The sequence below is a fragment of the Cherax quadricarinatus genome, unplaced genomic scaffold (assembly GCF_038502225.1).
Source record: "Cherax quadricarinatus isolate ZL_2023a unplaced genomic scaffold, ASM3850222v1 Contig291, whole genome shotgun sequence".
NCBI lineage: Eukaryota > Metazoa > Arthropoda > Malacostraca > Decapoda > Parastacidae > Cherax > Cherax quadricarinatus.
Genome location: NW_027195317.1, coordinates 123825 through 142204, shown reverse-complemented (window position 1 = coordinate 142204; position 18380 = coordinate 123825). Strand labels below are relative to the sequence as shown.

At 38.1% G+C, this 18380-nt stretch overlaps 1 protein-coding gene across 3 annotated transcripts in view; it reads left to right on the top strand.

The window, feature by feature from the left end:
* The window catches only part of Usf (upstream transcription factor usf), a 148422-nt gene that overhangs the window by 7994 nt on the left and 122048 nt on the right, over positions 1 to 18380 (top strand). For 2 of the 3 annotated variants that reach the window (XM_053775299.2, XM_053775290.2), the window contains exon 2: positions 10043 to 10182. In XM_053775299.2, coding sequence (XP_053631274.1) covers positions 10043 to 10182 — 140 coding nt within the window. Of the gene's footprint in view, positions 1 to 9997; positions 10183 to 18380 lie in introns of all 3 variants that reach the window. The other variant, XM_053775307.2, reaches the window with a different exon arrangement.

Genomic DNA, 18380 nt, shown 5'->3' with positions numbered 1-18380 from the left:
CCTGCTCTTCCTCATATACATCAATGATCTTCCAAACGTATCCCAACACCTGAAACCCATTCTCTTTGCTGACGACACGACTCATGTCATCTCTCACCCCAATCTTGCCACCCTCAACACCATTGTTAACGAGGAGCTGATCAAAATATCGACTTGGATGACAGCCAATAAACTTACGCTTAACACTGACAAAACCTACTACTGTATATTATGTTTGGTAGCAGAACAGGAGTTGCGCAAATTAACATTAAGATTGACAACACTCTAATTACCAGACATAATGAGGGCAAATTCCTAGGCCTATACCTTGACAACAACCTGAATTTCAGCACCCATATCCAACACATAACCAAAAAAGTATCCAAAACGGTTGGGATCCTCTCCAAGATACGATACTACGTGCCGCAAAATGCCCTTCTCACACTATACCACTCACTTATTTATCCATACCTCACCTATGCTATTTGTGCTTGGGGATCAACTGCAGCAACACACCTAAAGCCAATAATAACCCAACAAAAAGCCGCAGTAAGAATAATCACTAAATCCCATCCCTGGCAACACACCCCCACTCTTCATAGATCTAAACTTACTCCCTGTTCAGTACATCCACACTTACTACTGTGCGATCTACATCTACAGGACCTTAAATTCCAATATTAACCTTGACCTAAAATGCTTTCTTGATAGTTGTGACAGAACCCACAGGCATAACACCAGACACAAACATCTCTATGACATTCCCCGTGTCCGACTAAACCTTTACAAAAACTCAATGCATGTCAAAGGCCCTAAAATCTGGAACACCCTACCTAAAAACTCTAGAACTGCAGACACATTCATCACCTTCAAAACTACCATTAGAAAACATCTTATCTCCCTGATACACCCTGTCAACTAACAACACGAATACCACCTGGTGGTTCACACTTAGACTCACTCACCAATTTGACCATAAACAGAAATATTAATCTCAATCTTAAAATAATGAATCCAAACTAGTCATAAGTTGGCCTGTGATACTCCAATACTGAAACTATGTACTATGCCAAAACAAAAGCATTCACATTGCTAAACTCACAAACTAGTATTTAGTCACTCAGCCATAATACCAACTTACCTCATAATTTGTAATATTTTAAAATTAAGAATTAAACTAAGTCTGCCCGAAATGCCTAGCCAAGCTAGGTGTTCTAGTGGTACACTCTGTAGTTATTATTTTACTACATGTAAACCACACAATAACCAAATCCTGTTAACTCAGCATTGTAATCCTTATAGAGAATAAACTTTGAATTGAAAAGAAAGTCATTAGACTCAAGATTTCCTGTCATATTGTTCCAATCAATTTGTCTAAAGTTAAAATCTCCCATTATCACAACATTTTCATATCTAGATGCCTTATGAATTATGTCCCATAACAGCTTACTGCACTCCCTATCAAGGTTTGGGGGCCTATAAATCACACCCAAAATTAATGTGTCACATCCCTCGAGAAACTGTAGCCAAACAGATTCTGTGTTCGATGTTTCTAATCTTATATCATGTCTAAGACAATTTAAATTTTCTCTGACATACATTGCCACTCCACCACCCTTCGTGTTGACCCTATCAGTGTGGAATAGTTTATAACCCTGTATGTTGCATTCAGAAGGCATTTCTCTATCTTTCAGGTTGAACCAGGTCTCTGTTATATCAATAATAATAATAATAATAATAATAATAATATGTCTTGTATTCAGACTTGGTCAAAATCTGGTTGAAATTGTTTAATTATGGTTAGTTCAAGTAATAGTGAGGGGGAGCTATGGTTTTTGAATTAGGTTAACTTTATGAGGTCAGATTGTTTGATTCATTCATTTTGGGTTTCCATCTTCCCAGGTTATGACTCGCATTAGTCTGAGAAAATTTTTTTATAATGTACTTTATTCCTTGTTCCCACCTCAGCAAATTGATGTGATGGGGCAGGAAACACAATTGCCTGTCATGGAAATTGTTATTAAGCAGCATATTAGCCACAGTGACACTAATAATGATGATAATGACAATAACAATAATAGAAATAATACAACCTAGCAGTGGTGGGTTGTGAATCACTACTCCTCCACCAATGCACACACAGACCACCTCGCACTGTCTTTCAGCATTTAACATAACCTAACTTTACTTAGATTAAAAGGTATTGACGGAGGAAGTGATGAAAGAGCGGGTCAGTTATGTTACTGATGAGTCATTGATTAGCGACTCAGCCACTGGCCACCGCTGTGTCGCTCTTCAGTACATCTAGCATTATGATTATCGTTATGTTATGGCTAATATGTTGATAAATATCCACAATAGAAATGTGTCTTTCCTCTATGGATATGTTGTGGTAAATGTGTAAAGTTAATGGGGTTCTAAGGAACAGAGTTCATAATGACCAATAATTTTATTTGGATTATTAATAGAAGATAATTACAGAAGCAGGGTAATAGTCCAAGTTTGTGTGGTGCCAATGAAAAACAAGAAATTTAATAACCCATGATAACCCAATACCACAAGTAGTGGGATTTTTTTCATTTGGGGCTCTTACAAAGTTGTCGCCAAGATAGCAATCCACAACAGTTGACTAACACCTAGGTATCTATTCGCTGCTAGATAGCATGGATAGTATGACTGGGAACCCAGTGGAAATAAGTCACATTGATTTTATTGGGTTATGTGTGTGGTCTCAGGACCATTGTAAGATTAAATTTTGTTTGGATTTTTAATCCCGGAGGGTTAGCTACTGGATAACCCAAGAAAGTCAGTGCATCATCTAGGACTGTCTGTCTTATTTCCATTGGGGTCCCTCCTGTTATGCGACCCACACCAATCAACTAACACCCAGGTACCTACTAGTTCGCTAGATGAATGGGGACAGCAGGTGTAAAAAAACATGCCCAACGTGTCCACCTGACCAGGGATTGAACCATGCACACTCAGTGCATGAGGCAAGAGCGTTGCCCACTAGGCCACAGTATGCAGATCTGAATAAAACTTAAGAAATTTCCCATACATCCTGCTTTTGCCAGGGCTTGATCCTGGGTCCTCTTGATTGTGAGCCAAGTAGACAACCCTGCACTGCAAAGTACTCTAAAACACACAAGTACCTGTGTACAGTACTGCCAGGTGATGAACGGGCAGTAAGTATACGGCAACTTGCTCATACATCTTGATCAGCCCAGGAATCAAACAAAACCTTTTGGATGTGTGATAAATACTACAGGTCTGCCATCACAAATCCGGTAATCAGTTATTCGGTTCCTTCAGTTATTTGGCACTAATTTCGGCTAGCATAATTTCAAATTTCCAGGGTTGCCACACCAACCTGCTGGTACTGTTTGGTGGTGCTACTTGCTGCTTAAGTCATTCTAATTTCTTTTTCTCCATTTATTGTTATAACCTGCTTGCTTTTAGCCCTAGCCATGGTTCCAATGAATAAAAGAAATGCTTTTCGTTGTGTAAAGCACCTACACAGTACATTGTCCATTAAAGATAAGGTGGCTTTGAAGCCACTCTCAGTTGCTATGAGCTCAGTCTCGTGATGCAGGAGAATATGCTTTATTATTACGCTAATATCAACACTACAGCTTATTGCCTATCACAGTTGATCTAATATGACATAATAAACAATATAAATAACATAAAACATGTTAAATGCTCCAGAATGAATAATTGGCATAATACCGAGCAGTTCGACGGAGGTATGAAGAGGATACGAGATACAAGTACCATTCTCCTATCCTTGTCTTGGGGCTTATATTAGAGAAAACGGAGTGTAGCACAGGGCTAACTGTGATATACACTCGTACTGCACCATAAACCTGAAACAAAAAAGCTATTTTCTCTATATAGATTACCACACACAGCAGCATATGTGTAGAGAATCTAGGATAGCCCAAAAAAGTCAAACAATATGGCTTATTTCTAGTACGTGGCTTGGGTTAGCCATATGTGATTTTTGGTAAATATTCGATTCCCAGCCAGGGTAGAAACGCTGGGCATTTCTTTACACCTGTTGTCTATGTTCACCCATCAGTAAATGGGTACCTGGGTGTTAGTCGACTGGTGTGGGTGTTATCCTGGGACACTGACGTAAATTGCTTGAAATACTCTGCATAACAAGCGGCTTTCTATATAGTAGTATGTCACTGATGTCAGCTATGTCTGTATCCCATGTACATGTACGTGTAGTAAATTATTATTATTATTATTATTATTATTATTATTATTGTTATTTTCTCATTTGTTTGTTGGGTTATCTTATTGAAACTTGGGCAATGTATGATGGAAAGATAATTCTTAACGTACACCAAAAATATAAAAGACGGACGATAAGTAAGGGAGTTCACTTCTCACCCATTAGCCACCTCTTTGTGGTATATTTTCGTATGGTTTTTATGGTTGTATTCTCATTTTTTTTGGTCTGATTTGATAGAATGGAAGATATATTACAGAAATAGACATGATTTTGATTGCTTTCATGATGAAAAGTACCTTGAAATTGAGCTCAAAGTAGCGGAAATGTTCAATTTTTGCCGATGCTCAATGAACTTTGTGCAAGTCAAGTTGGTTAATTTTATTAAGTGTATTCTAACCTAACCACTCAGTAATCCGGCACACTACAGGTCCCAGTAATGCCGGATTTGTGATGGAGGACCTGTACCACTGAGCTACATCTGAAGTAGCACTGTATGACTCCTACAGGTTTAGCACTAACCCTTAAATACAATAATATAATACAGCTACAATAAACCTACAACACTAGTTATTAATATATTTTAAATAATGCTAAAATAAGACTGGTTGTAAATACTTGTACTTTTTAAATAAAAAAAGGCACAATATCGTGACTGGAACGATACACAAATAACCTGCACATAAAAGAGAGAAGCTTACAACGACATTTCGGTCCGACTTGGACCATTTACAAAGTCACACTGTGTGACTTTGTAAATGATTTATTTACAGTGTGACTGTAAATGGTCCAAGTCAGACCGAAACATCGTTGTAAGCTTCTCTTTTATGTGCGGGTTATTTGTGCATCTTGTACTTTTTCTCTATGAACTTGCAACTGATTTTTTTGTTAATTGTGCTTGGTCTTGTCAAGCTATTTTGTAATAGACATTTTGAAAGTGCAGTAATCTGCTGTATTTTGTTAGTAATATTTTTGCCTATGTGCTGTTAGAAGAAGTTTTCAATGATAGATTTGTCTAATTTTCATCTTTTATGAGGGGTTTTCAATACTGAATCCGATACAAAAGCCTTTGCTTCCTCTTGTACCTCGTATGGTAATGAGTCACTGAGACAGTTCAACAGCTCGAGCTGTTAGAAAGGTATACAGTAAATCCTCTATTTAATGGATTAATTGGGGAGAGCAGATGGCCAGTACAGTAATGGTAATTGTGGTGTCTACAGAAAAGATTCTTTTGCTGTGATTGTGAAGCAACACATCCTACAGCTGAAAGCTCAGTTATGACTGTATGAAAGTAAGTTTATTTAGGTACAGGTACACATAAATGCAATTATTATACATAGTAATGTGTAAATTACCTATGATAAAACAGTGATTTATTTCCATTGGGTCCTTGTAATATCTTAGTATTGAAAATCTAGCTGTAAGATACAGTGGACCCCCGCATACCGTACGCATCACATAACGTTCAATCCGCATACCGCTCGCTTTTATCGCAAAAATTTTGCCTCGCATACCGCTCAAAAACCCGCTCACCGCTCTTCATCCGAGACGCTTCCAATGTGCGCCCTTAGCCAGCCTCACATGTGCCGCCGGTGGCATTGTTTACCAGCCAGCCTCCGCGGTAACATCCAAGCATACAATCGGAACATTTCGTATTATTACAGTGTTTTTGGTGATTTTATCTGCAAAATAAGTGACCATGGGCCCCAAGAAAGCTTCTAGTGCCAACCCTACAGCAATAAGGGTGAGAATTACTATAGAGATGAAGAAAAAGATCATTGATAAATATGAAAGTGGAGTGCGTGTCTCCGAGCTGGCCAGGTTGTATAATAAACCCCAATCAACCATCGCTACTATTGGTGGTACAGCTGCTGCTGCTGCTGTACCACCGTCAGCTGCTGCTGCTGCTGCTGCACCACTGTCAGCTGCTGCTGCTGCTGTACCACCGTCAGCTGATGCTGTAGTACTGTCTGCTGCTGCTGTAGCATCGTCTGCTGCTGCTGTAGCACTGTCAGCTGCTGCTGCTGCTGCTGCTGCTGCTGCTGCTGCTGCTGCTGTAGCACTGTTGTTGGTGTGGCTTATTGAGAATACCAAGAAACAATTAACCCCAGAGGATTTGCCACCCAGGATAACCCAAAAAAGTCAGTGTCATCGAAGACTGTCTAACTTATTTCCATTGGGGTCCTTAATCTTGTCTCCCAGGATGCAACCCACACCAGTCGACTAACACCCAGGTGAACAGGGAAAAATGCCTGGAACTAGTGCTCATATTGGTGAATTTAAAGCCAGCAAAGGTTGGTTTGAGAGATTTAAGAATCGTAGTGGCATACACAGTGTGATAAGGCCTGTTCTGGAAGAAAATGCCAAACAGGACCTACAGTACTCAGGAGGAAAAGGCACTCCCAGGACACTGTGTCTCATCAGTCATTGCTGCACCTTCAATAAAGGTAAGTGTCATTTATTCTTCATTTAGTAGAGTAGTACATGCACAATATATATTGTGCATGTACTACTCTACTATTGTGCATGTATCCTTCTCTTTGTGTGTAGGAAAATGTATATTTCATGTGGTAAAATTTTTGTTTTCATACTTTTGGGTGTCTTGCACGGATTAATTTGATTTCCATTATTTCTTATGGGGAAAATTCATTCGCATACCGATCATTTCGCATAACAATGAGCCCTCTTGCACGGATTAAAGTCGCTATGCGGGGGTCCACTGTACATTAAAAACCGGTCCTAATTATAACCTTAAAAATTAAAACGGCTAAGTAACTCAACTGTGTGAAAATCAGTTAGTAAAAAGAGGCACAATAGGAATAAAATGAACTGAGTTACTTACATGAACAGTAAATAGAGAGGATTAGCTTACAAGTACAAGAATACAAGAAATCGCTCGCCTCCTTTTCTGTAGTTTCATTCGTTAGGTTCAGTGTAAATGCAGGTGTCTCGTAGCTCATACATTGAGGGACGTGGTTCAATCCCCTGTACAGTTGGAAACATTAGGGCATGTTTCTTTAAAACACCTGTTGTCCTTGTTCACCTAGCAGTAAATAGGTAACTGGGTGTTAGCTGACTGGTGTGGGTCACATCCTTGGAACAAAATTGACATGTATAATTTTTACATGGACTTGTAGAAATAAAGATTATTATTATACCTGATCTCAACTACTTTATGCAAATTTTCTTGCAAAATACTTTATGAAACTCAAATGATTGACTGTTTTTAAATTAATAATTAAGCTGGGGCATTTACAGTGGACCCTCAGCTAACGATGGCATCAGCTAACATTAAATCCGGCTAACGACATTTTAATGCAAGAATTTTGCCTCGGCTAACACTAAAAAACTCTCCCAATACGATTCGTTTGAGACGCATCCACATGTGGCCTGAGCATGCCTCAGTTGTCCCGTGGGTGCCAGTATTTACAAGCCAGTGAGTGCGGTCGCATCCACGCATGCAATCAGAACATTTCATATTATCACAGCGTTTTTAGTGATTGTACCTGCAAAATAAGTCACCATGGGCCCCAAGAAAGCTTCTAGTGCCAACCCTGCAGGAATGGATATGAAGAAAGAGATTAAGGAAATGTGTGCAAAGTGGCTTGAAGTGCAAACCTTTATGGATGAGAATCACCCTCACAGCTATTGCAAGCCGTGCTGGTGACTATTACAATGACAATGTTGTGAACCACTTTAGACAAATCATAAAGGAATGGGAGGTACAGGCCTCTGTGGACAGATATGTTGTGCGACAGAGGTCCAGTGACTCTCAAGCTGGTCCTAGTGGCATTAAAAGAAGGGAAGTAACCCCGGAAAAGGACTTGATACCTCAAGTCCTAATGGAAGGGGATTCCCCTGCTAAACATTAACAACTTCCACACTCTCCCCTCCTCCCATCCCATCAATCATCATCAGATCTTCAATAAAGGTAAGTGTCAGTTTGTGTGTATTAAAATTAATAATTCATGTGGTAAAAATTTTTTTTTCATACTTTGGGGTGTCTTGCACGGATTAATTTGATTTCCATTATTTCTTATGGGAAAAATTAATTCAGCTAATGATGAGCTTTCAGGAACGGATTAATATAGTTAGCTGAGGGTCCACTGTAGTTCCTCACTTAATTTAAATAATAAATTAGTTGTATTTTTTTATATAATTTACCTAAAAAAGTAATCTTGTTTTATAACCCCCACCATGTACTCCTCAAAAATTTTAAACATTTGTTATTTGCCTTACTATGCAACTGCCAAACTGCAGGGCACAGTTTACTCTTGCTTCCTTTATGACAAATGTATTCACATAGAGAAAATAAATTTCAAGATTAATGTTGAACTGTTGTATAGGACCTCTGGTAGGATGAAATGTACTGTACTGTACTCTTTTTTTTTTTTTTTTTTTTTTTTCTCCATATGGGTTTGCTTGTTCCATAGACTAGTGTTCATTACACTTTTGTGTTTACCTTTTTGTTTTTGATACTGGTATGTTTGTTGCAATATACAGCATGCTGTTTGGAGGACAAGAAGGTAAGAAATCTGGCTTCTTTGAGGTGTAGAGGATCGTGCTGTCATGTTTCTATAGTATTCATCTATCCTGGAGTTTAGTATTCCATATAAACTATTTACAGTATGTCACTGAAACTACTGCAGTGCTATGCTATATGTACTTCAATTTCCTAGTACAGTATTGTATTTATAATTTGCAGTGATTAAAGATTATCAAAAATGTTAATTATATTTATAAGGATGTGCCAAAGTATTGGTGGCATTGGTTGATTTTTTATGATTTCAGCATCAGCTAATACTGATATTATCAAAATATGATTGGAGAGTGAATTTATCACAAGAGTATCAAGTTGGTACAATATTGATAATGTGATGTAAATATGTTAAATAATGTTAGGAATGGAGTAAGTTTAAGGTACTGAATAACTAAAACATTCTAGTGCTTTATAAATACAAAAGAACAGCAACAACCTGTGGATATTGCTGTGCCATCTTCTTGTGAGCACGTACTGTCTTCATGTAATTGTAGATCTAGACCAGGTTGATGTGATAGTGAGATATAATCTGGGCAAGATACAGTATAGTACAGTGGTACCTTGAGATATGATCAGCTCCCAGCTCAAACAATTATGTAAGTGTATTTTTGTAAGTGTATTTTTGGGGGTCTGAAACGGATTAATCTAATTTTCATTATTCCTCATGGGAACAAATTCGTTTGAACAGCATTCTGGAACGAATTAAGCTTGTAACTCAAGGTATCACTGTATATGTATGGGAAGGGGTATAGGTTGGCCTGGCACGTGAAATTTTCACTTTGCTTTTAACATTTCTTTTAAACCTGTTGAATATTGTACAAGGCTTGTATGTACATGAATTATGTGCTGAATCAGTCAGGAATATTGTGCAAGGCTTGTATGTACATGAATTATGTGCTGAATCAGCCAGGCTATGATGGCATTGCAGGCTAGCAGGCCACTTACAGCAATAGCCTGGTTAACCAGGCATACTCAGTGCAATCTGGTCTCTGGTTGGGCTTTGAGAGTTGAACTCTTAAAACCAGTTGCAGGCTTGTCACAGGTAACCTATTAGATTTATACCAATTTTGGTCACCTTTATTTATATAATACCTTCATTTATATAAAATACCTTCATTTATATTAAATAAATTATTTGAATATTTAATGTAAGAGTACTAAGAAAGATGCCATTTTTGATAACTATGTGGTTGAGTAAGATTATTTTTAGTTATTATATAGTAATATACGTGTTACAGCCAAGTGATGTGAAAATCACATTAAATGGCCACAACTCGTTACAGTGGGGACAAAGATTGTGATTGTGAAGACGAGAAGGTTGTTCTTGCTCAGCGGCTGGCAATAGATGACAGTACTGAAAGGGACAGTTCTCCTCATATTCTTGGTTCTGGCTTTGCTCTTCGTCCTGAGTCTGAACACACAGGTAAATTTTGCAACTTTTGTTAAGATAAATATTTTCCCCTGTACCATAACACTGTACATAAATTTTCAAGGATAATGATGTTGGTAGCCTAAGAGTAAACAAGTTAAAGAGGAATGGGGAAGAAGTTAAAAACCTTTGCTCGTGTTTCATTGTTAAAGTTATGAGTTCTTTATAATCTGGTGTAAACTTTGCATGATTTTTCTACTTTATTTTAGAGTAGTTTGCAGTAGGTCCTGTGTTGCAGTGTGTCTGTTTCATAAAACTTGGGAAAACATTCTGCATCTAGACTGGTATTGAAATAGCTAGACTTCAATTGCTGTGTGATCCAAGAAATGTATTCCCCACATACCATAACCTCAGCACTCTTTAATCAAATGCACACAACAGAAATAGTGAAGGGCAATTATTAGTTTTTTAATGCACCAAATCATAAAAATGCACTAAATATATATATGGTGTGTTTGTGTATGCATGTGCATATGTATGGGTATGCAAAACAACCACTGTCAAAGAATAGTGAAATTCCAAGTGTTTTCATGACTTCTCACATTATCAAGGAACTATAAAAAATAAAACATCAAAGGAAGGTATAATAAAGGGTCAAGACTACACCTCACCATCACATCGCCACAACAGAGCTACACCTCACAAATGCGTGACGACACCTGACTATGAAACCCACCTAATACTCTACCCAAGAATTAAGTTTTATTACTTGTATCATTAAATTCTTCCCAAATTTTGTTAATTATAAATGAATCCAGTTTATATAAACCAAAGGAAATATTCGTATTATTTTCAAAACTGCTTTTTATTAAACACGATTCAGCCATGGACTTCCTTGATACAACTTTCTCAGCCTTTTGAAAATCAGTTGGATGGTTAAAATCTCTCACATAAATAAATAGAGCATTAGAATCTTGTTATGTTTTAATGCTATATTTATGTTGATTTAATCTTAGTTTGAGACTTTCTACCTGTTTGACCATAATAAACTTTATTGCAAATTTTACAAGGAATCTTATAAACACATCCGTCAGCATTTTGGGGGGATTTCTTTATTAAAAAATTTTTTACTGTATCGAGATTTTTAAGTGCAACTTTGATATTAAAAGTCTAAGAAGAGAAGGCATATCAACCAGGTTTTCATGGTAAGGGAGAAGCAACATATTTTTTGTTGAATAAGGTTGGTTGTCCCTTTTTGGATTGTTAAAAGTATTTCTAGCAATTTTAAAAGATTTATCAATTACGTTTCTTTGGTATTTCATTAGCTGTTTCATAAATTTTTGATATTTCTTCATCTATGAACTCTGGACTGCAGATACATAATGCTCTCAGTTGGATTCATTTATAATTAATAAAATTTGGGAAGAATTTAATGATACATTAGACAAGTAATAAATCTTAATTCTTGGGTAGAGTATTAGGTGGGTTTCATAGTCAGGTGTTGCCACACGTGTGTGAGGTGTAGCTTTGTTGTGGTGACGTGATAGTGAGGTGTAGTCTTGACCCTTCATATGCCGCCTTCCTTTGATATTTCGTTTTTTATTCTTCTTTGATAATGTGAAGTCACGAAAGCGCTTGGAATTTCGCTATTCTTTCACAATGGGTGCTTTGCATATTCTGATATCACCTGTGATCTTATTGCATATGTATGGGTGTGCATGTGTATGCATACATAAGTGTCAGGGGCCCAAGACAGTTCAGCTGCCTCCCAGCATACATTAGGGGGATTACCAATAGAGCCCTGGCTATCTTCAAGTAGGAGCTGGACTGGCACCTTAAGTAAGTACCTGACCACCTGGGCTGTGGCTCGTCCATCAACTTGCATGTTGCTAGCAATAACAACCTGGTTGATCAAGTACTGATCCATCACAAGGCCTGGTCATGGACTGGGCCACGGGGACGTTGACCCCTGGAACACACTCCAGGTATGCACTTGTGGGGGTATGCATGTGCACATGTGTGGGTGTACATGTGTAAGCATGTACATCTGTGTGTGTGCATATTTTTGCATGTACTATGTATTTACATGTGTGTGTGTTTATATTAATATGAGAGTATGTCTGGATGTATATTTGTGTGCATATGTACAGTAAATGTGTATTACAAATACAAGTAGCAATTCAAGGCCTATTGTACCTGGCTGTAACCAAAATCAGCAATATAGTGAGCAGTTGGGCAAGACAAGGGCAAAGGAAACACAGAAGTACTAGTTTTCTTCGTGTATTCTTCTACCACTATTTACAGTATTTACACAGTTAAGATTTTAGGTCAGCAGTTAAATAAGACAGAGTGGATTCAACCAGAGTAAGCAAGAGTCTGCCCCCAACAGTTTGGTAAGCAGGTATGACATCACCTTGGCTGCAGAGCTGGCTCTCTCCTGATTGGTGGATTCAATTGGACAAATAATGCAGCATTTGAGCCCCAGATTGCTATACAGTGGACCCCCGCATAACGATGGCATCACATAGCGATTAATCCGCATACCACTTGCTTTAATCGCAAAAATTTTGCCGCGCATACCGATTAAAAACCCGCTCACCAATTTTCGTCCGAGACGCGTCCACTGTGCGCCCTCAGCCAGCCTCACATGTGCCGCCCGTGCCATTGTTTACCAGCCAGCCTCCGCGGTAACATCCAAGCATACAATCGGAATATTTCGTATTATTACAGTGTTTTCGGTGCTGTTTCTGGAAAATAAGTGACCATGGGCCCCAAGAAAGCTTCTAGTGCCAACCGTACACCAATAAGGGTGAGAATTCCAATAGAAATGAAGAAAGAGATCATTGATAAGTATGAAAGTGGAGTGCGTATCGCCGACCTAGTCAAGTTGTACAAGAAACCCCAATCAACCATCGCTACTATTGTGGGCACCAGAAAGACAATCAAGGAAGCTGTTCTTGCCAAAGGTTTAACTGTGTTTTCGAAACAAAGATCGCAAGTGATGGAAGATGTTGAGAGACTCTTATTGGTGTGGATAAATGAAAAACAGCTAGCAGGAGATAGCGTCTCTCAAGCGATCATATGTGAAAAGGCTAGGAAGTTGCATGAGGATTTAATTAAAAAAATGCCTGCAACTAGTGATGATGTGAGTGAATTTAAGGCCAGCAAAGGTTGGTTTGAGAGATTTAAGAAGCGTAGTGGCATCCATAGTGTGATAAGGCATGGTGAGGCTGCCAGTTCGGACCACAAAGCGGCTGAAAAATATGTGCAGGAATTCAAGGAGTACATAGACAGTGAAGGACTGAAACCTGAACAAGTGTTTAATTGTGATGAAACAGGCCTGTTCTGGAAGAAAATGCCAAGCAGGACCTACATTACTCAGGAGGAAAAGGCACTCCCAGGACATAAGCCTATGAAAGACAGGCTTACTTTGTTGATGTGTGCCAATGCTAGTGGTGATTGCAAAGTTAAGCCTTTATTAGTGTATCACTCTGAAACTCCCAGAGCGTTCAGGCAAAAGAATGTCCTCAAGGATAATTTGTGTGTGCTGTGGAGGGCAAACAGTAAGGCATGGGTCACTAGGGACTTTTTCTATAACTGGTTACACCATGCATTTGCCCCCAATGTGAAAGATTACCTAACTGAAAAGAAATTAGAACTTAAGTGCCTCCTGGTGTTAGACAATGCCCCTGGTCATCCTACAGACGTGGCAGAGCGACTTTATGGGGACATGAGCTTCATTAAGGTGAACTTTTTGCCTCCTAATACCACTCCTCTCCTGCAGCCCATGGACCAGCAGGTTATTGCAAACTTCAAAAAACTGTACACAAAAGCTCTGTTTGAAAGGTGCTTTGTAGTGACCTCAGAAACTCAACTGACTCTAAGAAAGTTTTGGAGAGAGCACTTTAATATCCTCAATTGTGTAAACCTTATAGGTAAGGCTTGGGAGGGAGTGACTAAGAAGACCTTGAACTCTGCTTGGAAGAAACTGTGGCCAGAATGTGTAGACAAAAGGGATTTTGAAGGGTTTGAGGCTAACCCTGAGAGGATTATGCCACTTGAGGAATCCATTGTGGCATTGGGAAAGTCCTTGGGGTTGGAGGTTAGTGGGGATGATGTGGAAGAGTTGGTGGAGGAGGACAATGAAGAACTAACCACTGATGAGCTGATAGATCAACTTCAAGAGCAAGAGGCCAGACCTGAGGAAACTGGTTCAGAGGAGGGGAGAGAGAAATTGAAGAAATTGCCTACTACAAAGATTAAAGAAATCTGTGCAAAGTGGCTTGAAGTGCAAACCTTCATGGATGAAAATCACCCCTCACACAGCTATTGCAAGCCGTGTTGGCAACCTGTACACTGACAATGTTGTGAAACACTTTAGGGAAGTCATAAAGGAACGAGAGGTACAGGCCACTATGGACAGATATGTTGTGCGAAAGAAGTCCAGTGACTCTGAAGCTGGTCCTAGTGGCATTAAAAGAAGAAGGGAAGTAACCCCAGAAAAGGACTTGACACCTCAAGTCTTAATGGAAGGGGATTCCCCTTCTAAACACTAACACTCTCTCTCCCCTCCTCCCATCCCATCAATCATCACCAGATCTTCAGTAAAAGTAAGTGTCATGTAAGTGTGCATGCCTTTTTCAGTTTGTGTGTATTAAAATTAACATTTCATGTGGTAAAAAAAATTTTTTTTCATACTTTTGGGTGTCTTGCACGGATTAATTTTATTTCCATTATTTCTTATGGGGAAAATTCATTCACATACCGATTATTTCGCATAACAATTACCCCTCTTGCACGGATTAAAATCGTTATTCGGGGGTCCACTGTACTTTGAATTGCCCATTTGTTGGTTGAAAGGGCATGCCAGTGGGTGTGTTATGAACATTGAATAAAGTGTAATTACTCAGCGCACACGATGGTGTGCATGTGTATACATATGCATATGTATACATATGCATATGTATGCTTGTGCTTTAGTGTAGTCAGAAATTTTATTGAGTTTTATAAAATTATTACTACTGTACCAGTAGTCAGTCATTAGCCAATACAGTAGGGCCCCACTTACACGGCGGGTTAGGTTCCAGGCTATCGCTGGAAAGCAGACATCGCCAGAGAGCAGAACGCCATTTTTTCCATATATAAATGCCAGACAACAAGTTTACACTAAATTATATTAAGTTAGTAATAGAACTAGGCATTAAAAAACACAAAGTAAAATACATACACAGTACACTCATTACTTATCTTAAAGTATTTGTAATCTTAATGTAGGGCGAGAGGTGAGTAGTACTTACTTGTAGGAAGTCAGGTGTAGGTAGCCCTGGCTCCCCATCTTATACTTAATATACAATATTTAAAACAGCACAGAGTTAAAATACACATACAGTACACTCATTATTTACCTTGAAATATGTATAGTCTTTATGTAGGAAGAGAGGTGAGTAGTATTTATTTGTGGGAAGTCAGTGTAGGTAGCCGGTAGGTGTAGCCCGCCTGGGCTACACCTACCGGCTACCTACACTGTGGCCCAGAGCCATATTATTAGCATCGACGTACCTTCTTCACTGAATTTAATCGTTTCTAACAACTACCTTTAAATGACATAAATGAAGGGAGATGTAATGAATAATTCATGCTGAAAATTGTAAACAAAAGCGGAGTGGGGGAGTGGCTGGGCCAAACGCAGATTCATACACGTTTTCTCTGATGGCTGAGCAGAGAAAACGTAATGTTGTCCCTCCGCCCGGCTACCACACAGGTCCACAAGTATTATTATCAGAACACATACAAAATATGCAATAAATGCCAGACAACAAGTTTACACTAACTTGTATTAAGTTAGCAATAGAAATAGGCATTAAAAACACAAAAGGTAAGATACACACAGAGTACACTTATTACTTACCTTAAAATATTAATATTAATGTGTGAGAGGTGAGTGTGGGAGGGTGTTTATTGAATAAAATCAGAATGGCACACCATCATCCTCTAACTTGGCACTTAAAGCAAGAGTCTTACGACTCCTCTTTTTATCACAGCTAAGCTTAGACGCCATCGTCAATGAGAGCCAACTAGTTAACGAAAGAGTAAACGAGAGAGAGAACGAGATGCAGAGTTCAGACAATGTACGAACACAAACTGAACAGGTAGCGATCACTTGGTCAGGTGAAATAAATGCGTATTAATGTATGTCTACTTTTAGTTCATTCACGTACGTTTGTTAGAGTTTGTAAAACATTTACCTCGATATTTTTTTATTATAATAATAATTACCTCACAATACAAATACTCTTACATTGTGTACAAGTTAGTACAGAATAAACAAACAGCAACACACCATTTTTAGAGTGAATGAAGATATTATTATTATTATTATTATTATTATTATAATAAAAAGCACTAAACCCACAAGGGTTGTGAATTGCTATACAGTAGGGCCCCACTTTACGGCGTTTCACTTTACGGCGTTCCGCTAACACGGTCATTTCAAATTATGACCAAAACTCACTATACGGCTCCCCCCACCTGACTTTCTAATACGGTCACAGCGCCCCACCTGGTTTGTTTACATTCTCTGTGAGATCCGTAAGCACTGAGTCTTTCCATTATGTCTGGAAACTCCAAAATTTTAAGTGTTTTTAAAAGTTATTTCATATTTTATATATACTCTGATAATTATACTTATGTATACTTGTACTTAACCCTTTCAGGGTCCAAGGCCCAAATCTGGAGTCACGCACCAGTGTCCAAGAATTTAAAAAAAAAAATTTGTTATTTTTTCTTATGAAATCGTAGAGAATCTTTTTGTGAAGGTAATAAAACAAAAAGTACGAAATTTGGTGGAAAATTGACGAAATTATGCTCTCGCGAATTTTGATGTGTCAGCGATATTTACGAATCGGCGATTTTGCCGACTTTGACTCCCATTTTAGGCCAATTACATTATTCCAATCAACCAAATTCTTAGCTATTTCACTAGTATTACTTCTATTCTATCGATTGAGCACAAGAAATCGCCAAGTCAACTGTTTCAACTACAAAATAAAGTGATCGGAAATTGTTAATTTGGCCAATTTAACACAAAGTTCAAAATATTCCAATTTCAAAATAGGGTCCAGAATAAACAATGTAGGCATTCCTGGCACTAAACTAACATTTCCTCTGTTCATTAGTTATGTTTTGAGGCTTTACAAATAAATTCCATTTTGATTTTTTTATTCACATAATGAATTTTTATTCACACCAAAAAATAGAAGATTTACTGTTATGCAATACTGTAATAATTGTATAAATATCATCACCATATTTGTGAATGTATATTAGACCCACCAGCTGGCGTGTATTAGATGTGTGAGGTCGTTTGTTTACTCTTGAATATCGGCAAAAATTTAACATTTCCGCTACTTTGAGCTCAGTTTCAAGCCATTTCCAGTGCTAAAACCAATCAAAATCATCTCTATTTCTGTAATATGTCTTCCATTCTATCAAATGAGACCAAGAAATCGCAAATACAACTATAAAAAACATACGAAAAAACACTGCAAAGTTGCTGTTTTAATCGAAAAAACATGATTTCAGTTTTTTCTCTCATTATACACAGTGTGCTGCAGGATCTGTTTGATGTGGTGCACACGTACCACATAGATGTATTCTCTCATATCTAGGCCCAAATGTACCACTCACAGTTTATCAGAGTGAGCTGAGCTCATGGCGTAGATCTACGGTTTGGACACTCACCGTAAAGCCGTAGATCTACGGGACGGACCCTGAAAGGGTTAAATAAACTTACATACTTTGCTGGCATGCAGGTACACATTAAAATCAGTAAGAGTGTTTTATATCTCCAGACGTCATATTAGTAATGATAATAATCACCGAGTCTCATTTAAATGTAGTACGTATATTACGTTAATATACACATTTTCATTAATCCATCCATGATATTTTTTTCAAAATTATATAATAAACATGATACATAACATATAAAGATGATAAATACACCCCACAATAGAATAAATAAACATAAATATGAGATGTGGTAGCCAGATAACTTGTACAACTGATGCCAAGAATAACATTTTCTCTAATCTAACATAAGAGAAAATGTGTTACTGGGGATAACTGTAGAAAATTATTCCTTTCGTATGTATGTAAGTTTATTCAGGTATACACAAATACAGTTACATAGATTATCATACATAACAGCATGTGTAGAGAACCTAGGATAACCATAAAAAAGTCACAGTGAC